Consider the following 23,058-nt stretch of genomic DNA (forward strand, 5'->3'; position numbering starts at 1 on the left):
AACACACCTCCGGCCAACAAAAGAGCATCAGAACACAACACCCTTGGTCTGCGTCATGTTCTTCAGGTTCATGTTCCGGATCATGAACACCGCGACGAAAGCAAGAGCCATAAGCCCAGTGCCCGCGGCCAACATTCTCGTCTGCGCATAACCATAAGCCTTCTGGATTGCGATTCTCTCGGGACTATTAATTGCATAGCTGAGCTGCACCGGCAAGCTGGCATAGATATTGGCTAGGTCCGGCAGCGCAGACTCGGGGAGATAGCGCACAAGCGCTTTCTCGAAGGTGTTTGTCCAGATGGCACCGGAGATGGCATTGCCCACTGCACCGCCGATACCACCGCACACGAACAGCACGGCCATTGCGGCGGCGACGTGTTGGTGGTCGACAGCGGCGAGGACTGCAAGCTGCATACAGAGGATGAAGACGCTACCGCCGACGGAGATGAAGATCTCACACATGACGATGTACCCAATGTATCCGTTCGGCTGACGGAAGTGGATCATGAGACCCTGGGCAAAGATGTAGAGAGGCACGCCAATGATCAGGAGCCATCTGAAGTAGCCGGTCCGGCGGATCAAGTAGCCCACGATGAACAGCAGCACGCCGGAGACAACCTGGAACGTGCTGTTGACGTATCCGGCCTCTGCGACGCTGAGGTTGTTGACCACCTGAAGGAAGGAGGTGAAGTAGCTGTTCCAGCAGTAGTAAGCCATCTGGTATACGAAGTCGAGGAGACATGCACCCAAGACGGTCCGGTTGAGCAGGTAGGTATGTTTCATGAATGGCACGGGAGCCAGGTACACTTGATAAAGGGCGAAGAGAACGAGAAGGACAAAGCCGACTACAATCATGGCAATAATGTAGTCTGACTTCCAGCCGTTCGGGGCAGAGCGGGCGAGTGTGAATGGGAGTAGGAACACGGTGAGACCAGCAGCGAACAGGATGACACCCGGCACTGTTTGTAAAAAGAAGTTAGCAAGTCCAAGGGCTTTGGGGGAGGGCAGCGTTGGCCACTTACAATCAAACTCTACAAGGTAGTGTAATATATTCTGTACCAGGGTTCGGCCACTCTTTTCGTGTTTGACAAGGCCTTTCTTCTGGGCCTTGCGAAGGTTGATCTTCAACGTCAGGTATAACGGCAGGGAGACCACGGGTATAATGATAGCAAAGCAGCCGAAGCCCCATCGCCAGTTGACGTGTGCTAAGAATTCTTCTGCTGCTTTGGATCCAGCAAACGCAGTGATCATCCATGGAGATGAGGTGAAAGCGAACGCCAACCCTCGATTTCTCAGGTTAGTTACGTCGGCTGCGAGGATATCCACGGTATAAGTCATGCCTCCAAACCCAACTGATTGGAAAACCTGGTATCGGTGTGACGGTTAGTAAGTCCAAGGGCTCCAATAGTTCAAAAGGGGTCCATATTACCTGTGCTGCGCAGAAGGTAGGAAGATTGTTGGATGCCGCCATAAGAATTAGGCCCAAAGTGGCAATGACCAGCATAAAGATGAAACCTTCAGCACGACCCCAGACGTCCAGCATCTTGGCCATAGGGATATACACCGCTGATGTCATGGCACTTGCTACAATGTCGATGACAGTCAACAGGGAGTGAGACTGGAAACTACTCGTGGCATAGGGTGTCAAGCTGGCAATAATTGAGGCTTTAAATCCATTAGCCAGGACATAAATCCAAATGCTATCGAGAACGGGTTGTATTAGTTATATACGAGCACAGGAGAACGTCATTGGGGAGGAAGGGAGATAATACATTATCAGAGTAGTGGCGAGCGCTGTCTTGGACCAAGCCAGAGTGACAGCCTCGATATCCTTGACACCACGCTGTGCGCCTTCAGTGGGCAATGAGTTATCACCACTGCTTTCCGTGTTATTCTGAGGTGAGCCGATGCCAGCCTCCTTGTCGTATGGAGCTGCATTAACGGCTACCGGAGTTTCGATATCTTCCACAGCAGGAGCGTCATGAGTGCCGCTGGACGTCTTACGTCCAATAAGATGTTGAAACCTATTGCTGATTGCCATCGTTGTTGGATCGACCCGATGAAGACGCAAGGAGCACGCAACGGAAAGCGAATGATAAAAGAGCGAAGAGCCGAAGCTTTAAAGCCGGTTTGCAGACCCAGCCAAACGGTAGCCCTTGCAGCTTCACGCATCAGCTGGTAAGGAAAAAAAATAGAATTTTAATCTCATCTGATAAAAAGTAAGATTAGCCGGGTGGTCCATGTTCACCGAGATCGGCAGTTTGGGCACTGATTCGAGAATCAGCTCATACGGGGCGAACCGGGGAGACCGTTCGGAAATTTCTTGGGTCAAATTTATCTGATTGATTGATTAGATCCGGCTTTCTGGGCCATTAGCACACAGAAGCTCGGACGTGGGGTGACAATATGTCAAGTGATTCGACGCTGGCTGGTCCTCCATATGTGGCGTGTATCCATGCACATTTCCCACCAGGATCTCGACTTGGCTTCTGACGCTTTGAAATTTACCTTCCGTGCCTGTCGTGATAAGACGAGGTCTGCAACTACACAGCAGAAAGGAGCTACGGCGGTCTCTTGACTTGTCGAGACGCACGTTCGCACAAGGGCCTAAAAAGCAATGAAAACGAGCACACGAACGGAGTGAACGCCGAACAAAAATGAGAAATTAAGAAAAATTAACAAGCAGGCAAGCATGGATGAAACATTCTAGCATGTGTCCGTGATAGGTTGGCATACAACGCTATTACAACTCAATACGAGCAGCCAAGTCCCAAGATTACGCCTAGCTCCAAGCTAAAAGCGCACTATTACCAGGCTGCCTTGATATAGCCCAGGTTGCTGTAAGAGTCTCACCTAAAAGCTGCACAATACTTAACCACAGCTGATGGTAGTTAGGGCTCGAGCGAACTCCGCCATGTTATTGTTATGTGGCCCGGGTACTACAGCGTTCCAAGTTCGTTACTCCCAGCCAAGCTGATTCAGAGCCCAGAACAGAGCACTACTGACCAACTTACAGTGGAGGGGCCTTGGCAGATTGCACCATTCGGCCTTGGCTCTCTAGACGGAGCTGTAATAACCGAGCAGAAGCAAGGGAGATTCTGAGAGGCATGTGGCCCCCCAACAAGGGCGATGAAAAATCTGTTGAGCCATTATGTCTAGATTTGACGTGGTCATATTATTTCATTGAGGGTTAGAATGTTCTTGTAGCCCAAATATCCCAGATTCAATTGACTTGACACAAGGACTGGGAACAACTATTGTACAGGGACCAACGACACCCATTCATCCTTGGTAATCTGATACCGCACTTCGCCTTCTTCAATGCCAGGAGGTGGGTTATCGTACTTGTTGTGAAAGGTAGAGGCATGCTTTAGCCCACAAGCTGCCATGACTGCCCGAGAAGCCACATTCACAGCCATCGTCTCGCCAAACACCTCAGTTAGACCTAATTCCCGGAAAGCGTACCTCAGCAACTCGCGCGATCCTTCCTTCGCGTAGCCCTTCCGCCAAAACTTCGGTAAAAGACGGTACCCAAACTCTGCTCGCTCACTGCTGAATTCCTGTGTGCCTTCGGTTTGGCTAGGAGCCAGTACCCACCAGCCAACAAATTCGCCGCCGGCGAAGCCGACCCAACAGCCGAAACCGGGTACGAGGGTTGCTGCGTGGAGGAGCCATTTGTGAACCTCGATCGCTTGGTTGTGGTCAAGTGGCGTGCCAAAGCCGATGTATTTCATGACTTCCGGATCTTTGTCCAGCATCATGGTGAAGTCGAGGTGCTCAGGGCCGAGGGGCACCAGTTCGAGGCGCTCAGTGCGCAAAGCTACTTGGGTCATGGTAGCCATAGGAGGAAGTATATTGTGGGCTAGCTATGTGCAGAGGCTCTGTTCTCCTTGCAGATATGGTTGTACGACTCAAGCTTTTGCGCCATGTTCACTACCTCCTTATATACTTACGATCTGGCTCTCGGAGCAGGTTTGCAAGTTTGCTAAGCCCCAGTTTGACTGTACTGTAAAGAAACGACAGTAGGCTCAATTCTACTGTTGATCTACTCCAAGTGGATAGTCAGTCTTCCTTGGGGCCAAGCCATTCTGGATAAAGGATGTATGCTCATGTCCCTGTGCATTCGCAATGTTCATTGGCCCTCGCCGACGATCTTGCCTGCATTTCTTGCAGCCGTCGATTAATCCACAGAGAGAGAATCTGATAAGATTCAGCGATGCCGCTGGCGGCCGTCTTTTTCACTCCCTAAGGATGGGTCAAACATCTCGCTACCTGACTATACAGCATGGTGCCAAGGGTTTGGAGGAGACAAAGCTCGGTTTGGTTGGTAAAAATGCCGTAAAACCATCGACTATGTTAGCTTGCGTGATTGATAAGGATGATCAACCGACACTTTCCCAGGTCAGACGATACGGTCGAAACCCGTGGACCAGTGGAGAGGACACGCTTGGTAGGATCAGGGCCTCGGACCCATTCGAGCTCTTAGTAGCAGTTTCGCACATCCAACTTAGAGGGCGCTGCCACAGCCATTCCAGATTTTAAAAAGGCTCACTACTATAGACTCAGTTCATACGGAGTTGTTCAGCCTTGGACGAGCACTGCCACCGATACTGGAGCCAGGTTACTCCTTAGACCAGACAAAGATTGGACAGCGTTTCGAGGTCAGCATCGCACACGCTGTACGGATTATATGAAACGGAATATAAGGGAGGGCAGGTGTGATGATTAAAGGAGCCATCGTGAGTGGAACGATAAATGGAGTAGTTGGAATTGGCAAAAAGTCAATTTTGGCCAATATTGGTAATGTTTCAATATGACCCGATACCAATGATACAGTTTGTCATTTACGTAGGTAAATACTCTCCTGACAATACCATCTTGGCGCTAAGCGCCGGCATCAGATTAGATGGATCGATAAGATTAGACTAGAGGGGCCAGGCCTTGGCAATTAGGCCTATCTTGGTACAGACCTCACAAGATCGAGAGTTGCAGGATTTAACCCCTGCAACATGTGCTATATAGCCTGTACGAAGGATGCAGTCTACGGAGCACTTCCGTAAAATTTATCTCCTATGGCATTTTACTGTAAGAAATAAATGTAACGCAACCCCCACTACATATCTCTTGCTGAGCACTAGTGTATGTAGAATAAGGGTATCGGTACTACACTCTTACTAAAGAGCTCTACGAATTAGTAAACTTTTGAGGTAATTAAAGGGTCCCATGAGTTCTGGGGGTGAGTATTGGGGTAGGTAGTGGATCCTGGAGCAAAGTGGTACCATATTTCTGTACCCTTGTTAACCGCTGAAAAATCGTAAATTCGTAATGATTTACTTATGCTTGGCAACCTTATGCCCAGAATGCCGAGAGGCTCGGCCCCGTCGATTATAGGCTGAGGTTTTTACGCGAGCACTCGCGTGCAATGGTTTAAACTTTTTTCCTATCTATATGAAATTATATGCGACGGATCGCTGCTACCAATTACTGAAATAGGTATACATATCCACCATCTTTGACTGGTTCGTGTAATTTTGTTCAGTGGTATCAATGTAACTAGGTAGAGGTAAAGTTCGTACTGAGTCTGTTTTCACTATCGAACTGCCTTTTACAGGAGATACGGAGTATGGTTGCTATGAGAATCAGTCAAATTTCTGTGGAGCTAATAGACCGTGATTATGTAAAAAAAAAAAATTAGAATCACTCTGGATGTCAGGTTGCCTGGAACAATTTCCCTACTTACTTTCATTCTTTTTCTTTAATTTTCTTTTTGTTTTTAGCAGTGTATCCCGATGATGTCAGGCCTGGACCCGTTCGGTGAGGCTTCGGAGGCATGCTGACTCTACCCGACCCGCTTGCGGCTTTTGCCGCTTTTGCGGTGCAGATCGTGCGAATCAACTCGACGTAGCGAGGTCGGTTAACTTGTGGTGGGGTCCAGTATGTCCGTAGAATTTGTCTGCCATGCGAACTGCGGCACGTCGCATCAAACTCATGGTGATACAGGCACTGGTGTTCTTGCTGCAGGGGAGCTAGCGAGTCTATTCCTAGGGCTTTCGTCCTCTGTGCTGCCACACTAGGCTACCGTGAGTCCTCTGTAGTTGACTTTGGTCCTCAAACAAGATGGAAAACGGAAGGCGTGAAATCCTTATCTCCGAGGCCCGCGCTTACTTCTTCAGCCTTTCGCCCTTTGTCCAGGTACTAATCACTCGATCCCATCGCTACCGCTAGACGGGTGTGCATTCGGAGCAATCTATGCCATTCACTCTTATACACCTGCCAGACTTACGGAGCCACCGTGCACAAGCCACTCCGGGTATCCAGTCCTGCTTGGGTAACAGGATAATGTTTCGTTAGTAGCTTGACTAATGGTCATGGTTACCATATCTTGTCATCGACCACAGATGACCGTGCCCTGACTGCTCGAACGTTGTTCCTACGAGTACGATGGTCCATGCGTACCTGAAGTACTGGACTCATATCCCATTGTCAGGTTCATAGAAGCATTGCTCCTGTTGTCACTCAAGAGATGAAAGGCTATATTTTACAAGAGACACGGCTTTCTAGACAAAGGACTATATATTCATATGCAAACACAATGTCACGCAACAAAGTGTAGACATTTGCGCGTCAAAGGCTGTCCGATAACACCGCCCATGCTTTGTTGAATAGACGCTCTTTGGGAATCGTTGTAACCATTACAACTTGTCGTTTCACAGTATTTTTAGCTGTCCACTGAACGATTCATTGATAGAAGAATTTTATTCCTTTGAGCGGTAAAATCTTATAGACCGACGTGTGCACAAACATAGGCTAAGACAGTACCTACAAGTAACAATTTGGATAACGATGACTCAATAAATCAATGCCGTCATCATCGCAGACATCTTAGTAGATGACTGGAGGATCCGGTGTATGAATTGCCGGTATATTCCCGAAAAACACCTGTGCGGGTGTTTTTTGTATTTCCTCATCACGCGTCGTATCAAGGTATGTACGCTCCCATCTGACATTGTCTGGTGAAAGACTGGGTATGAGTCTGTTCTTGGCATAGTTGTCCTTTTCCTCGGGGCTGGCAACAAGCTCCTTGCTGGGGATAAGCCTGCAGTCCCAAATGAGCGATTTGTTATCATGATCCCACTCTATGGGGATCAGTGCCATAGAATCTCCCATATAAATAACTCCGCGGCCTTCAGGAAGTCGAAACTTTTTTGGATGATTTGCACACTTCAGCAATTCTTTGCAACTCATTGTGAGAACCTGGTGGTAGTTGCTCTTATATTCTTTCCTGATGAATATAATAATGTCTTTAGGGAATAGTTTCCGAGCCAAGAAGTGGATATCATGCATGTCAGACAAGCATTCCAAGACATTCAGGCTAACTACTGAAGTCTTGCCATCAAAAGACACACCAGAGAAGCAAAGACCGTTTCCCTCGGACCTTCGAAATGTTCCACATACCCACGTCATCATGCTCTTTACCACCTGCTGAAGGTCTCTGGTCACTGAGACAATGATTCGGTCATGTAGAGCGAGAAGTAATATGTATTCGGTTGATATATGTTGCACTGCAGACAGGATCAGATGTTGATACTGAGCAACTATTTCACTGGTTAACTCACGGTGTATGCTGCACCCAAGTTTGTCGTCATGGTGTCTGGCCAATTTGATCAAAAGTTTCATCAGATAAACCAAACAATCACCGCCCGAATGTTGAAGTCGTTCTTCGCAAGTTGCTACATCAACATGATACCGGGTTCTCTTGAAGGTCGTTCTCTCAAGTGGTAAAGCAACCTTCTCAAGGTAGTCCGGAAATTCCCACTGGTAAGTGGTTGTGAAGTGCCGGTTGTCGTCCCACTGGCCTATCTCTTTAAACATTTCTAAATCTTTCAAAATGTTATTTCCTTCTGAATTAAAACAAAGCGTAGCAGAAACGTCTGAAAGGGCTAGTATTGATAGAGAGAATTACTTACCTTCTTGACTGAGTTCGATCTTTTTCACGACAGCCGGCGGCGGCTCGGTGCAGGGTCCCAGAACACTCACCGATGTCAGTGGCGGAGGGTCGTTTTGTTTGCCATATTCCTTCACAATTGTAGCTATCCTAGCCTTGTATTGTCCTGTCAGAAGCAGTTCCTTTCTAAAGCTATTGGAGTATACTGAATCCCCCTTGGCTGCTTCAAAAAGTGACCTGACATTCTCAAAGATTCCCACAGATTGTGGTACTGACAGAGGCATGATGCATAAAAAAGGCTATTACACCAGTCTTGATTTGTAGTGTATGTTCGAGAATGGAAAATACAAAGTAGTCAGTTCAAATCCGGGGTTTGAGTAAAGTGATCACTATGGAATAGTAAACAAGATCTTGCAAAGTAGAAGTCAGGAGAAGAATATATAGGCACACCTTCAAGTCACTAACTTCTACTCACCATCTTCTACAGGAGCTGCCCGGTTAATCCTGGGTTCATCGAATGACTGTATGTTGAATTCCAGCTGGAACGATGCAGCAGCTTTGTACTAGATCAATCACAGCGAGGAACATTCAGTGATATTTTTTGGTATTCCCCTACCTCTGGTCTATTGAGTACGCCTATCGGCATTACTCAGTGTTGATCTGGACTATTCCAGCCCGAAATCACAAGGAGGCGAGTGTAGTAAGAGGAAATGGCGATGGAGGCAATCTCCCACAGAACATACCTAGGATAATTATCCAACAATAAATCTAGCCGGGAATTTCCCACACTGATGAAACACATGCCGCAGCGAACAAAGAACCATTGGCCTTATCGGGTGGGCCATTCCATGTGGACTTTGTTTAGAGGTCGGTATATTCGGGAGTCAGGGTTCATACCTGCAATACATGGATGCGTCCATACTGTCTACACTATTGTAAGAGAGTTGTGTCAAACTTGGTACCATAATAACATCACTCGCTGAAACTCCTAATTAACAATTAATATATGTTACTTCAAATCGAATGTCATAGCGTAAGCGCTCTATTTATCATCAGTCCTTCCCCTTTTTGCCTTCGCAAGCATTCCATACTGTCACCCAAGGACCAACAACCATCCTTTCCGCAGCATATGCTGGATCCAAGATAATTTATCATCATTAGTATCACGGGCTATCCAAATGTCCTCAAGAAGCTCAAGAGCGTGGAGGTTCGCTGGCAATCGATTCACAGAATACAAAGCGCGAAGTCGATTCCGAACATCATCTCTCAGCCTGCTATCGTCTCTCTTCAATTCTGAGCCAGCTGTGAGAATTGGGATAGACTGGAAGTTCAGATAATTTGAGGATGCTGGGATTTGGAGAAGGTGATCGATAGTGTCTAGAGCATAACGATGGATCAAAGTTTCCAGATCCATCTCCTCAAGACACGGGTTCGTGAAGGCATCATTCCATCCGCAGATCCGATATAGCAGAATTAATCCATGCTTTCGCAGTGACTCATACAGAAGCGTCAAAGTAGGCTCGGTTGAGGGTGCGCCCCACATATACAACTGGTTTTCCAGCAGTGTCTCTCGGGTGAACGATCGACATCCTGAATGGATGAGTTGTCGACAGTACCGGCCCAGGTTTCCCAGGATGAAGATAAGGTCTGTACAAAATCCATACCATCGGGTGATGCCAATGGCCAATTTGTTGCACGGCTAATGATAGACCTGGTGTATCTAGATCTTGTTGTTCGTCTGGATGCACGAGGTACGAACATCCCATATCCCAATACAGATACATACCCAGGCAAAGTCTAGATAACGGATTCAGATCCCAAGGATGCGCTGTATCCTCGAGCATTTCATTGATCAACGTGCGCGCGGCAAGCAGATGCCATTTCCCAAAATCAGTCATATCCCGATCAGCTCCATGCGATATCGCCAGTAGCAATGCAGTAAGCATTGACAGTAGTGGTCGCGTCTGCCCAGTCCCTAGCTCCTCTTGGAACGATGCCAGCGCTTTCCCCCTCTCCTCGAGAGCAATGCGTGCCACTTCTGCCGAGAAATACTCTTCATGACGGGCGCTTACGGACTGGATGATATGCACCAGTGCCGGAGATTCCTGTATGTATTCCAAGACAGGGAAGGAGAACGGATTGTTTTCTGGATCGATCACTAGTATTTGACACACTCTTTCCAGCCAGTATTGCAGGAGCCGCCGGTTGACGATGGTGTCCACTTGTGATGAGTACCAACGCGTCTCAATTTGCCATTGCGATAGGCGAGGCGTCGAAGAGCAAATTAAACCGCGACGGACGCAGCGCAAGCATACCGGAAAAGTCTCGTCACATTTGACCCGCCTTGCTTTGCACTCTCGGCATCCTAGTTTGCTTTTAGGCCTTCGCCTTGGCGCGGTCGGCCCTTCGTCTTGAAATCGTTCTTGTCTCGTTGGAGACAAGCATTTGACCGGTTCAAAGCGTACGCGGAAGGACGACATCGTTGCCGTCGGCTAGGCCTCGTCCCTAGTCTAGCTGCGTGTGGTGTGATTTACAGGACAAGTGTCTGTGGCGAAAAGAATAAATCATCCCAGCAAACGTGGTTGGGATCGGAAACTACCTCGTCTTGGCGGCCCACAGTCGTCGATCATCTACATCGTGTTTGAAGAGAAGATATACAGTAAGAGGAAAAAATGTCTGTTCATAACTCCCATTACTAAAATGGACACAGTACCCCATGGACTCGCATCTCGCTAAGGCACTACGCAAGCCAGGAATGAATAACACCCTGAGCAGCCTCCCACAGCCAAGCATCGTGCAATTTAGCCGAATGATCAAAGCCATGCTCGCCATCCCTGACAACAAGTTGGAACTGCAAGTTACTATCAACCTCCTCGATCTTATCCCTCAGCATATAACTCCCCTCCACCGGAACAACAGAATCATTGCGTCCGTGAAGCACCAAGACTCCTCCTCGCGGGAACCGAGCACCTGCATCAAGTCTCTCAAGAGGATAAAGTTCAATAGCATCAGCCGGAAAGAACTGCCCAAACAGCCCATGCTGACAGACTGAAAACATCAATTGAGTTCTCTTCGCATCCGTAGGTGCCGAAACGACAACCTTCTGATTAGTTGCCTCTTCTCGTTCGCAGGTTTGCTTAATATGACGCACTAGGGTGTCTCGTGGTGTTGCAGGCATTGAAAACACCACCTTTTCCGTCGGGTCGATAAAGTGAGGGGATTTGATATCGACCAGAGGATAGACTGCATTGACGGCCCGGATCTGTTCGGGATGGCTCAGTCCCACTTGAAGGCTTAGGTAGCCTCCGGCGCTATCCCCTGCCGTGAGGATGCGTTTGAGGTCAGGCTGTATGGTTCCTTGGGTGTGCTCCTCTAGGAACTGTGGGAGGAATTTGTGCATCCAGTTCCAATGATCTTCGACATCTTCCAGTATATCAAAGATTGTGGCCTCTGGAAGTAGTCGATAATTTGGAGACACAATGATGGCGGAGTACTCCTTCGAGAGCTCCAGGTACCAGGGGTTAAAGAAGGATGGGAAAAGACTGTAGCCGGAGATGAGACCACCACCATGGTATCGCAAAAGGACAGGGCAATTGATGGTGTTCTGCGTCTTCTTCGATGGCGGCGATAAAGTCTTAGGGTAAAGAATATCCGTTGTGATTTGGTGCCCGTGTACGGTTTTGTAGGTTGTAGTGAGGATCATGAAGTCGGAGAAGCGTGACATATCACTTGAGTCTAACTTGACTACTTCCATTGTGATTGCTTTGTGTGTTTGGGAGGGACCTGACGAATCAATATGTATACGATGGTTTTTGTCAATCGGTTAGTAGCTCTCTCCACCCGGAATAGGAGCATCAATGTTTGACGGATTGCTAAAACCAGAGGGGTGCAAAAGAATCTTTTTTGAAGCTCGCAATGAGCATTATTAATCCTCTCCTAGCTTTCTTAGGGCTTTATCAAGTTCTCGCGTTCTGTACCAAATAGGAAGCTCAAGTGGGTCACCACATCTGCGCCACAGGCTCCAGGTAAGTCCACTGTTCATTTGTTGTACTTTTCCAAGAAATAACGGGTACAGGTTTACGTTTCTTTCCAGGATTTAGAAGGAGATAAGTAGCTATAGCCACCAGATATTAATAATATATGCGCTCGTGTCCATAGCTATACAGTATGGTGGATCTCTGGTGAGCAGCAGATCTGAATCTACTATTACTGAGAATAGCTCACGGCCTAAATGTCTCCCTTACTCGGGTGAATATTGATTACCGATTGACGAAGTGTGAAGCAGTATAAGTATGTGCCAACAGATTATCACTAGGCAAGGTCAGGGTCTCTCTTGAACAAAAAATCAGTATCCTCTAAGAACTTCCGACCTTCCAGGCATTCAGGTAAAAGATTCATTTTCCTTCTCTTATACCTTGCAGGATTGGTAGTATCTTCTTCAACCATCGTTTTGACTTCCAAACTAATAGGGAGAAGGTGATATGGAATAGACGCATCAACAGCCCCAGGCTCTTTCAGACAAGCAAAAGCATTATTCAAGCCTCTATAGGAGCGAGTGCTCTTCTTCGATAAGCACACCATAACAACCAGCTGCGCCAGCGAGGCCTGTGCATCTTGTATGCCCAGCTTCTCGAGTACGGAGTATACCGAAGTTGCATATGTTTGCAAGACATTGTTCGCAAGTCCGATGTCCTCCGATGTTGCTACAATAAGACGGCGCGCGATGAATAGTGGATTTTCACCAGACTTCAGCATTCTCGCGAGATAATACAGTGCAGCATCGGCATCACTGCCTCGGATTGACTTGTGGAAGGCCGAGATAGTGTCGTAATGTTGGTCACCCGAGCGGTCGTAGTTTAGATGCATTGTGAGTGAATTTCTCAACCTTTCTCCGGTCATTCCGTCTCGTTTAGACAAGTCGTGCGCCATCTCCAGGAGGTTCAGCGACAATCGACAATCGCCATCGGCGAAGCTTGACAGATATCCAAGAAACCCATCATCCAGGAGGTGCGAGTGTAAGTCCCATTCTCCAACTACTCGATGAAGCATATTCCGTACGTCCGTGTCTTTCGGCTTGGTGAGTGTATAAACTGTACACTTGTAGACGAGGCCATGCCGGATTGTCAATGATGGATTCTCTGTCGTAGCTCCAATCAGAATAATACGACCGTTGCGGATGGTATCGAGGAGTATGTCTTGCTGTAGCGTGGTAATACGGTGTATCTCATCGCAAAACACAATAGACGGTTTTCGCTCTGTGTCCAAGTCCTTCGAGGCCTTTGCAATGATACTTCTATACTCCGTCACTGTCGTGATTGTGCTGCCGATCTCATAGAATCGTCTCCTCGAGACAGACCCAATAATGCGGGCGATGGTGGTTTTGCCAGTTCCCGAGCTCCCCCAGAGTATCATGTTGGGAATGTTGCCATCTTGAACAAGTTGGCGGATAGTCCCATCAAGTCCTACAAGGTGACTCTGGCCGACAATATCGTCAAAGCATCTAGGGCGAACACGCTCCGCCAACGGTGCCTTGTCGGGCTTGGGTGATTTCCTTGTATGTTCCGTCGTATAATCCTCTTTCGCTTCCTTGCAGCTCTTATGCTGGCCGGATTTTCTCTTCGTACGTTCTTTGACCCGTGGCCTGGCAGTCGGTATGATAGGTTGGGCATTATCAAGTTGTTTTTTATGGTCAACCGCATCCGTGAATGAGGCGTTGGAGGGATGACCGCATCCCGGATCTGATTCAAGAGATAGCTGATTAGAGAATGACACAGGTTCATAGAATGCTTTGCATCCAGAGTCGAGGTGGTGGTTGATTTTTGCCAAAAGAACAGTCTTTTGGCATATCGGACATTCAACCATATCTGAGTATCCCTTAGACTTCTCGTGGCCTTGACTCCGTGTGTGAGCGTTCACAATCAGTAAGGAACAACAACACGAGAGAATGGTAGTAAAATTCACCCATGTTGTAATCTCTACCTACTACAAAATGGTTGCAAACTCCGAGTTTCTTTTAATATCAAAGACCCACTTGCTCGCATTCTGGCCAAATACGGAAGGTCAAGTGGGCCCTGGTGGAAACTGGGTCGACCAAAAGGAAGTACACAGTGCCAACTATTTGATCCAGAGTAATGATGGTTGAAATCTCCAACGTGCATATACTCCACAGTGAGCTCCAGCTCTCACAGGCTCCGACTAGTATGATCCGCCTCGTAGGTCATATCACCGTCGATTACAAACAACGCAATAGTCGGCGCGCTAGGTGGAAGAGCCCAGAACCCTAGGCAATGTTTTGCAGACATAGGTTAGAAAGATAGATCGGTCTTTGCCACCAGCATATAATAAGTATTGGTGACAGACCAGGACCTAGCATGTGAGCCATCTTCACTCGCTCCGTTCCAATGGACCAGCACCAAGCACTAGTTATTCAAGAACTAGCGAGGCTCACCCCAACTCTTCGGATATATACAAAATCAAACCCAGAATTCGAGCATTACCGTGTATCCTATAACCGTGCCCTCGGGGATCAGCCCTTAGCTATCGTCCGCCCCCGGACCGAGGAAGAAGTCTCGCAAGTTGTGCAAGTATGCTCCGCCGAACATATCCCTCTCGCTATCCGCTCTGGGGGCCACGATTTCTTCGGTCGCTCACTAGTCGCTGACGGGATCGTTATCGACATGCGAGCTATGGATTCCATCCTCATTTCCCCAGACAGGGCCAGTGCACGTGTGGGCGGCGGAGTCATTGCAGGAACATTACAACAGTCTCTGGCCGCTCACCAGCTTTTCACACCAACGGGCCAATCGAAAACCGTCGGCTACGTTTCCTGGGCCTGTGGCGGCGGATATGGATTCTACGTCGGGACTTATGGATTCGGTGTGGATCAGATCCTCGGTGCAAGAGTTGCCGTGGCAAGTGGGGCTATCATCGACACCGACGATGACCAGGAGCTACTCTGGGCTCTGCGGGGAGCAGGGGCTGGCAACTTTGGTGTTATAGTGGAGCTAAGGGTGAGGGTGTATCCAGCACCGAAGCTGTATGCGGGCTACTTAGCCTTTCCGCTTTCCAGTGCGGTTACAGTCTTGGAAGGCTTTGAGAAACTTGCTGCGGAAGGCCTTCCTGACGAGTTTAGTGGGGACGGTATTGTTGCACATCCGGATATGTTGCAGGGAGTTGTTTCGGAGCCTTGTTTTACATTCTTCTGGTGTTGGACTGCCGTGGATGGGGATCTAGAGCCAGCGAAGGCCTTTCTTCGGAAAGTGATGGGTCTGGGTACGGTGCTGGCGAATACTGTTGAAGAGAGTATGTTTGATATTCCTCGTATGTTGTTATCCTCTGGAAGTATTTACTGCTAATCTTTTCACACTAGCCACTGCGGCAGCTTATGGCATCGGAGACTCGTCGTCTCCTACATTCTTCTGCAGTAGGAATATTCGAGGACTGAATTCTCAGGTCGGAGCAATCTTTTCACACCATCCCCCAATCCACCCGCTATCAGCAGTTGTCATCCACAACAATCATGGCAAGGGCGTAAGGATGGAAACGCCTGGTTTTAGCGCATGTTTTCCAAGTAGATTCCCGCATGTCATCCTAGGGTTCCATGGGGGAACATATGCCGGTGTAGAGGTTGGCTCTGATACTATTGCAGCGGCCTCTGGTTGGGCAAAAAGGCTGAGAAAAGAGATTGAAGAACGTGGGCTGGCGTTGGACGGGGGATTTCCGAGCTTTTTCCCGCCGAAACAGATCGACGTGGAGCAGTTCTTTGGTATGCAAGCTGCAGAAAGGCTCAGGCGCTTGAAAGGCAGACTCGACCCGGTTAATGTTTTTAGTGGTGGCATGGTTAAAGATTTATAATGTCTGTCCATGATCATAGACACCTAAAATGAAACAAGACCAGGGACGCTATGTATAGCGCACTTTAGTGGTGGAAATGAGTGATAGCGGAAGTAGTTTTCCACGATGAGTCACTTTCGAGGGCTTGGACAGATCCTAAATTGATAGTCCAACACCAGATAGCTAGTATTTAAGATAAGAACCCCGCTCAGCACTTCTCAGCTTCACACCTCAACCCAACCCAACTCACAGTCATACCATACTCGAGTAAAACACCCAACGCACCAGCCCAAAATGCCCAATATCAAATTCTTCTACTCTCCGGACGCCTGCTCCATCATCCCACACATCCTCCTCCATGAAACAAAGGCCACTTTCGAAGCCATCCGAATCGAAATGGAAGGAACCGACCTCAGCTTCCCCGAGAGCTTCCGCAGAATCAACCCTAAAAGCCGCGTCCCTGTCATCACCCTCGATGACGAGGTCATCACGGAAGTCCCGGCCGTCTCAACGATGATCTCCAGCCTGGCACCAGAAGCACACCTCCTGGGCCGCACCCCGATCGAGACAGCCCGGGTTCACGAATGGATGAATTATGTAGCAGGAACGGTGCATGCCGGGGGTATTAGCCATGTCTTCAGGCCGGGGCGGTGGACCGCTTCGACGGAGGAGAAGGACTTGGAGATGGTTAAAAGGAGGGGATTAGAGATCTTACGGAGTTGTTTTGCGTTGATTGAGGAGAGGTTAGCCGGGGAGTATGCCGTTGGGGAGGACTTTACTGCTGCCGATGCCTTCTTGTATTTTGCTTATCGATGGGGAGTCACGGCAGAGATTGACATGCAAGTGTATGCCAAATTTACGCAGCTAGCGCGAAGGGTTGAAGGAAGGGAGACGGTGCAGACAGTATTAAGGAGCGAGAGGATTCATTCTATCTTTTGACTCGTATAGAGATTGCTTGTCAAACTCCCGGTGCATATGTTTGTTGAGCGCTCTTCCACAGCGTTCTCTACTTGAGTTTGCATTCATGGAAATGTTCTCTTGTACATATACAGGGAGCTGATTTCAGCCTGACAGATTATGTGGTGACGTATCAATGCAGTAGAAATGATTCTTCGGGATTAACGTCCAAATTAACAATTAGACTATACATTACTTCCGTATAACGAAGATACTATGAAAATCAGACCAGCAACACTATGCAAGATGCAAAATATCAAAACTGTACAATATCTACCAGTCCGCCGCAGGGATAGGGGCATAAAATCCGAATCTGTTGTCAGGATCGTACTTCCTCTTCAACGCGGACAGCTTGCTCTGTCTCCATGGCTCATATCCGTACATAGTCTCCAGCGGCTCGTCGCCAGATGCGTAGTTCACGTACACGTGCTTCTCAGACTCCCCGCTGCCCTCGTGGAAGATATCGCGCACGCGATCGCCGAAGACATCAGCTGCAGCCCGGTCCGTCGCATTCTCGAAGATGATGACAGAGGAGACAAGGATGGTGTCAGCACGGTGAGCGTAAGCGGTGGAGGCTTCGTCGATGGCCTGGACGCCTTGGTTGGAGTATCCCTCGAGCATGATAGTAGAATGTTGGAAGTCGGGGTTGGCAACGGTTTCCTCGGCGAAGGCATTGAATGCGGTGCGCAGCGCCTCCAAGTTGTAGCTCTTCAGGTTGATGGGGAAACGGACGATTTGGGGGCCTTCGGCACCCTTCTCACAGGTGCGCGAGCTCATGTCGAATTCTGTCCATTTGGTAATGTCCGCGTACGGGCCGGACTGGGTGACGGTCTTCACAGGAGCAAAGTTAAGTAGAGACACCGATACCGTTTCATCCAGGGTTGCGACGCCCTCCTGCAGGACGAAGATGTCGATGATGGGCTAGCAATCCACGATTAGTCTCATGGGCATCTTGCGATAGGGATCAGTGACTTACGTTGACAGGATCCAGCTCCGCGTCGCGGGAAATGGTAGCCCAGTACATCACGTCAACGCGCTGTCTGCCACTATCTCCGAGGATGTTAAGGTACTGGAAGAGAAGCTCCAGCTTGTCTTGGGTGTAGGTATGCTTGACAAAGGCCCAAACGCCATCGTTCGGGACGTCGTAGATCTTCTGGGTGACGGAGGTCACAATGCCAAAGTTGTGACCAGCGCCCTGCATCGCCCAGAACAGGTCGGACTCGGGCCCTTTTCGTGTCGCGGTCCGAATCTCTCCATCAGCAGTCACGACTTCTAAGGAAACAAAGTTATCGGCGATCAGGCCGTGGCGTCCTTGCAGGTACCCATGGCCACCACCGAGAGCCGGTCCGAGGAATCCAGTGCAGTCACAGACACCGGTGACTTTGAAGATGATCAGCGGATGCCCACGAGATAATTATTCATATCAGAACTCACCGGTCTGTTTACCAGCTGCCCACAAGGCCTCAATAACCTGGTGCGAGAGGATACCACCACCAAAGGTGGCAGTGTCGCCTTTATCCGAGATGTCGACTGTGTTAAGCTTGTGCAGCCAAATCTCAATTCCCTGGTGAACATTTTCCAGGCTCTCAATATTTCCATGGGCCCCACTGATGGCAATGAATGGTACATCGTACTTGGTGGCATATTTCACCTAGTTTTCATCAGCACATGGCGATGCCTACAATACCAGAGAGAACCCCACCGTTTCGGCAACATCATACTTGTTCGCAACCTCCACAACAACGCTGATGTTCGGCTTGCCATACTGCGACCAGCGCGCAGTAGCATTATTGAACGCATCATTTCCAGGGAAGTAAATGCTGGCATCACTTGACAGCTTCCCACCAAGCTCAGAGCCAATGCTGGCATCAGATTGTTGAGCGTGACATTCTCTCAGAAGTGTCGCGTAGAGAAGGCTGGACGCCCAAAACTTGAATGACCTCATAACCATGTTGGCGATATGTGGCGAAGCCCGTGTCGTGTCGGGTCGTGTCGTGTCGTGTTGATTCTCAGAAAAAAAATCCTCGAATGGCTCGTGAAACGCGCCATCTTTATAATGCAGCGCGCTGTCCTGGGAATGTCGGCCCAGCTGTCGCTCTTCCTGCATGCGGATAGGCCAATCCGAGTGCAAAAATATGCACACCCCTTGCTGCGAGGACTGTGCATATCGCACTGCATACCTGCTGAGTGCTGGCTGTCTTCGGTCAATATGCGCTAGGATATGGTTTCCCTTGTTGTAATGATATATGCATGTCTCGTGGCATGACAGGAGCAGTTTTCATAGGTGGATTCAATCGCCGCAGGTGCCATCTCACTGTTGCGGTTTTCTTGGTGTTTATTCCCTTGTTTTCATATTCTCGCGAGAATTCAAAACAACGCAAGCCACCGAACGCCTCCCCTTCCTTCGGAATGTACCTGCAACAACAAAGCCAATCACCAGATATCTACCAACTATTCCATGAAGTTGGTGACTAAATGTTTTGGTCCTTTCGCAGGAACTGACTTCCGGTGTCTGCCCTTTGCACAATTGCAATTCACAGAGGTTTTGCGGAGGGCAGAGAGAACGGCCCCTTCCGCATTCCTGGCATAAAAGGGATGGCTGGGGCACATCCTCCTTTTCCCGAATTCATCGACAGCTTATATTTGCTCCCTGCAAGCTGATTTCAGGCTTTGGATTGCTATGGCAAGCTTACAACTGGTGAGAGGGAGCTGGAGATCATCATTCAGAGAACCATATTTGACCAGGGATATTTTGTTGAAAGCGAACTGTAGGCTACCAAACTAGTCGCACTGAATTCTCGAGTTGATCACAAGGCGCAAAGCCTTGAATATCTCTTTGCGTTTGGTTTATCTGTGTTGCATGCATCGAGCTTCAATTCTTCGGTCAAAGCACATATCTCGGTGCCCTTGTCAGAACAACACTACTTTCGTCCGCGGAGATATGTACATCGTAATGGCAAAAGTAGTAGGGTAACAACAGGTCGAACATCTCGAATGTGGCTTGCAATTGAGTTGGGGGCGCATGCCAGAAGCTTACTGAGTCAGTAAACAGACACTATTGTGCATCATGAAGCTGAAATACCTTCATGCCTTTATCAGCTCCACTTTCGAGTAAATATAGCTCGGTTATTGAGGCAGGATGTGGGAGGAGTATCGGTAGGTTCTGGGTTGGTTTGTTGACTACTCCTCACTATGTAATCTATCTAGAAGCGGTTTTTGAATCACAATCATGAACCTCGAGCGGAGGCATTCCTGAGCAGAACCAAAACCTCATTCCCCTCCTCGAGCTTCTTTTCTGCGCGTGAGAGTGGTGTTAGACCCTTTGGATCTTGACAATCTGGGTCAGCACCCTGGGCAAGAAGAGCTGTAACCACCTTGCTCAGCTGGTCGCCAGACCATTCTGGCTCCCATTCGTCCTCACATTCACCTTTGTACTCCGCGAGCCAACCAACGTTGAATGGTTCCACTGCATAGGAAAGCGGCGTCCTCCCGTCAGCGTCCTTGCAGTCTGGTTCTGCGCCCTTCTCCAGGAGCATTTGGACCAGCGCGGCACGTTTCACCATTGCGGCGTAGAATATGGGGGTCCTCCCAGATTCATCACGGTGGTCAACCCTGGCGCCATACTCAAGTAGGAGCTGAATGCTAGCCTCATACATGTCTACCATCTCTAGGGCGCCCACTAAATAGATGGCGGATAAGAGAGCCCAGAACAGGGGAGTGCGACCCATCGTGTCTCGGCTGTCGATATCCACTCCATCTGCTTCAAGAAGCAACGGCACCATTTTTGGAGCAATGTCATCATGCAGTCTTGCCATTCGATCTTTGTCGCCCAGGATAGCGGAGTTCGACCGTGGCCGTCCCTGCTGTTGGGATTAGCACCCCTCTCCAGGAGCATCCGCGCCATGTCCGGTTCTTCATGATAAACCGCTCCATGCAATGCTGTCCATTCTATCTCACCGTTACTGACTTCGGTGCTGGCCCTATATTTATCAAGAAGGAGCTCGACAGTGGCCTCCCGGCCCCATCGAACAGCCAGCCAGAGTGCCGTGTAGCCGTCCTCGTCCTTGCCGTCAATACTCACGCCGTCTATCTCTAGCAGTATGTCCAATATGGCGGTATACCCCCTCCAAGCGGCGCCGTGCAGCCCGCTTTGAGCATCCGCGACTTTCCGGTCGTGCGTTAATCCCTCCCTCGCCAGGAGAAAGCGGACGATTGATTCATCCCCACCTTCTCGATTGCTCATTACAGCAAAGTGGAGTAAGCCATGGCCCTTTGCATTCACATACTCTTGACCGGGAATATTCTCTAGGAGCAGTCTGAGCAGCGGTTCATTTGCATGTTGCGAAGCGATGGACATTGCAGTTTCACCGTTTCTATTCTCAACGTCCCACCTTGCTCCTCGCTCTAGGAGGAGCTCCGCCATCCCATTGTGCCATTTTGCGGCGTGCATGAGCGGGGTTTCGCCCCTTCCATCCGCATGGTTCAGATCAGAGACCTTGTCGAGCAACATCGTGAAAATGGACATACTATGAGCTCTAATCGCAGACGTCAATGGGGCATAATCATCCGTGTGGTGGTTTGGGTCCGCGCCTGCATCCAGGAGAAGCCGCACCATCGCCTCATTCCCGGCTTCGATTGCGGCTATCAGCGGTGTGTGGCCCGACCTGTTTTTCCTGTTATCGCTACGGGGTGCTGCAAACATCAGTAGGATATGGTCCGCCAGGTCTGTCGTCTCTATATCACCGCCTGCGGCGAGAAGGATCCTAACTACTTCTTTCTGGTCCTTTACCACTGCATGATGCAGGGGAGTCCGCCCCGCCCTGTCTTTCGGGTCAATGGAAATTCCCTGTTCCAGGAGGAACCGGACAATTTCTGTAAATCCTTGCTTCGCTGCGAGGAAGAGGATAGTGTCCCCTATCGTAGTCTTGCAATCGACGAACCCTCCCTTTTCATGCTGTGATAGAGCTTTGGTTGCATATAAATGCCCCAGATATGTGTTTAGCTCGTGGAGTAAATCACGACAGCTTTTAGAGATATCATCAGAAGGTTCCCCCTGCTCCCCTACAGGACTATCGGAATCCTCCTCTTCATTCTGACGCAGCTTGTTCGGGAGTCGCTTCACACTGTTGGCCTGTCAGCTGTCTGTGACTGAATTATATTACATTGACTCACTCGTCCAAAATGGGCTTATATTGGTCTGGGACATCGACAAAGTGCTGCTGCACCGTGCTAGCCAGCTCAACGATAGCATCGAGATCCTCTGCGCTGTAGTCGGCGCTCATTGTGACATTCAACTTTCAGTTTGATAGTGAGAGAAAGCAATGAAGTGGGAGTTTGGCTGATATTTGGGGGCTAAACTACACGACTTGCGTGGAGTTACGTGAGGGTCCATGTGACTGGCTACGTAGGTCTTTAGGGCTATACTATACCGATCTGTATGAGTTTGTCCTTGCGAAGAATAATAGAAAGGAAAGGGGACGTATGTTAGTTAACATGGTTATTCAAGAATAAGAAAGGGTGAATGGTGTATTTTCTGTGTTAGTGGAGAGATTTGATACTGGTAAAGGGGCCACAGCGAGTTTTTCGGGGAAATGAGGTTGACTGGCACAATAAATAGGAAAGACCACACAGACATGCATCTAGGAGTATTTGTTGGTAGCCAAGAAAAAAGCGTATTGACCCAGACAGAATGAGAGCTGAAGAAAAAAATAAAAACAAAAAGAACAAGGGACGGGCCGGGTTCGAACCGGCGACCTAAAGATAGGTTGCAACATTTGGTTAACCAATTAGGTTATTGCAATCTTCCACTCTACCACTGAGCTACCGCCCCATTGGATGATAGAGCTACGTAAACCATGGTATATCTGTAAACAAACTCAAGCCTCTCAAGCTTTTTTCTCATCTTTGACTGGACGCTTTGAGTCCTCAACATGAGGCTGAGTCGGTTATTTTCATTAATTATACAAAATTTAGATAGGTGCTATGTCTGGGAAAATAGTAGTTGTCTCTATAATACAAGTTTTCTGTGGTTGGTATGTTAGTTACTTTTCTGTTGTAACGGGAAATTATATATATATATTGTCCCTACTCTAATTCTCTAGACCCTTGGGTATGTCAATGCGAGCATCCTCAAAACATCTTAATTTTGGATGGCATTTTTCCTTCCATGCTACCATGTAAACCCAATACTCCAGCGTGCAGTTAATATTAAATAATAGTCGATTGCCGCCATAAGTACCGAATTCCGTTTTCGCTACAGCGTCAAGATCCAGCCACTGGACATAAACTTTATTAGGAATATGGTATAAAGTCTAACAATACAT

General features: G+C 48.7%; 9 protein-coding genes across 9 annotated transcripts; 2 read left to right on the forward strand and 7 right to left on the reverse strand.

The window, feature by feature from the left end:
• Positions 1–27: 27 nt before the first annotated feature.
• On the reverse strand, positions 28–2,041 carry mirB (MFS siderochrome iron transporter MirB; the record flags this gene model as incomplete). Its single annotated transcript, XM_022535079.1, has 4 exons — positions 28–959; positions 1,023–1,365; positions 1,430–1,700; positions 1,773–2,041. 4 exons carry the CDS (start codon positions 2,039–2,041, stop codon positions 28–30), a joined length of 1,815 nt encoding a protein of 604 aa, XP_022386254.1.
• Positions 2,042–3,254: 1,213 nt separating this feature from the next.
• Positions 3,255–3,833, reverse strand: ABOM_007951 (GNAT family N-acetyltransferase; the record flags this gene model as incomplete). Its single annotated transcript, XM_022535080.1, has 1 exon — positions 3,255–3,833. The coding sequence occupies one exon, from the start codon at positions 3,831–3,833 to the stop codon at positions 3,255–3,257; it is 579 nt and encodes a 192-aa protein (XP_022386262.1).
• Positions 3,834–9,038: 5,205 nt separating this feature from the next.
• Positions 9,039–10,425, reverse strand: ABOM_007952 (Zn(II)2Cys6 transcription factor; the record flags this gene model as incomplete). Its single annotated transcript, XM_022535081.1, has 2 exons — positions 9,039–9,592; positions 9,732–10,425. The coding sequence occupies 2 exons, from the start codon at positions 10,423–10,425 to the stop codon at positions 9,039–9,041; spliced, it is 1,248 nt and encodes a 415-aa protein (XP_022386255.1).
• A 260-nt stretch (positions 10,426–10,685) lies between these two features.
• Positions 10,686–11,699, reverse strand: ABOM_007953 (uncharacterized protein; the record flags this gene model as incomplete). The annotated part of the gene is made up of 1 exon (XM_022535082.1): positions 10,686–11,699. The coding sequence occupies one exon, from the start codon at positions 11,697–11,699 to the stop codon at positions 10,686–10,688; it is 1,014 nt and encodes a 337-aa protein (XP_022386293.1).
• Positions 11,700–12,256: 557 nt separating this feature from the next.
• On the reverse strand, positions 12,257–13,807 carry ABOM_007954 (werner helicase interacting protein; the record flags this gene model as incomplete). Its single annotated transcript, XM_022535083.1, has 1 exon — positions 12,257–13,807. One exon carries the CDS (start codon positions 13,805–13,807, stop codon positions 12,257–12,259), a length of 1,551 nt encoding a protein of 516 aa, XP_022386251.1.
• Positions 13,808–14,346: 539 nt separating this feature from the next.
• On the forward strand, positions 14,347–15,799 carry ABOM_007955 (FAD-binding oxidoreductase; the record flags this gene model as incomplete). The annotated part of the gene is made up of 2 exons (XM_022535084.1): positions 14,347–15,247; positions 15,315–15,799. 2 exons carry the CDS (start codon positions 14,347–14,349, stop codon positions 15,797–15,799), a joined length of 1,386 nt encoding a protein of 461 aa, XP_022386261.1.
• A 273-nt stretch (positions 15,800–16,072) lies between these two features.
• Positions 16,073–16,717, forward strand: ABOM_007956 (glutathione S-transferase family protein; the record flags this gene model as incomplete). Its single annotated transcript, XM_022535085.1, has 1 exon — positions 16,073–16,717. One exon carries the CDS (start codon positions 16,073–16,075, stop codon positions 16,715–16,717), a length of 645 nt encoding a protein of 214 aa, XP_022386252.1.
• A 291-nt stretch (positions 16,718–17,008) lies between these two features.
• Positions 17,009–18,686, reverse strand: ABOM_007957 (FAD-binding oxidoreductase; the record flags this gene model as incomplete). The annotated part of the gene is made up of 4 exons (XM_022535086.1): positions 17,009–17,656; positions 17,712–18,115; positions 18,170–18,386; positions 18,438–18,686. The coding sequence occupies 4 exons, from the start codon at positions 18,684–18,686 to the stop codon at positions 17,009–17,011; spliced, it is 1,518 nt and encodes a 505-aa protein (XP_022386253.1).
• A 1,276-nt stretch (positions 18,687–19,962) lies between these two features.
• ABOM_007958 (ankyrin repeat domain-containing protein) lies at positions 19,963–22,017 on the reverse strand (the record flags this gene model as incomplete). The annotated part of the gene is made up of 3 exons (XM_022535087.1): positions 19,963–20,595; positions 20,661–21,858; positions 21,908–22,017. The coding sequence occupies 3 exons, from the start codon at positions 22,015–22,017 to the stop codon at positions 19,963–19,965; spliced, it is 1,941 nt and encodes a 646-aa protein (XP_022386249.1).
• Positions 22,018–23,058: the final 1,041 nt, after the last annotated feature.

The sequence above is a fragment of the Aspergillus bombycis genome (assembly GCF_001792695.1).
Source record: "Aspergillus bombycis strain NRRL26010 chromosome Unknown contig00087, whole genome shotgun sequence".
In the NCBI taxonomy this organism is placed as follows: Eukaryota; Fungi; Ascomycota; class Eurotiomycetes; order Eurotiales; family Aspergillaceae; genus Aspergillus; species Aspergillus bombycis.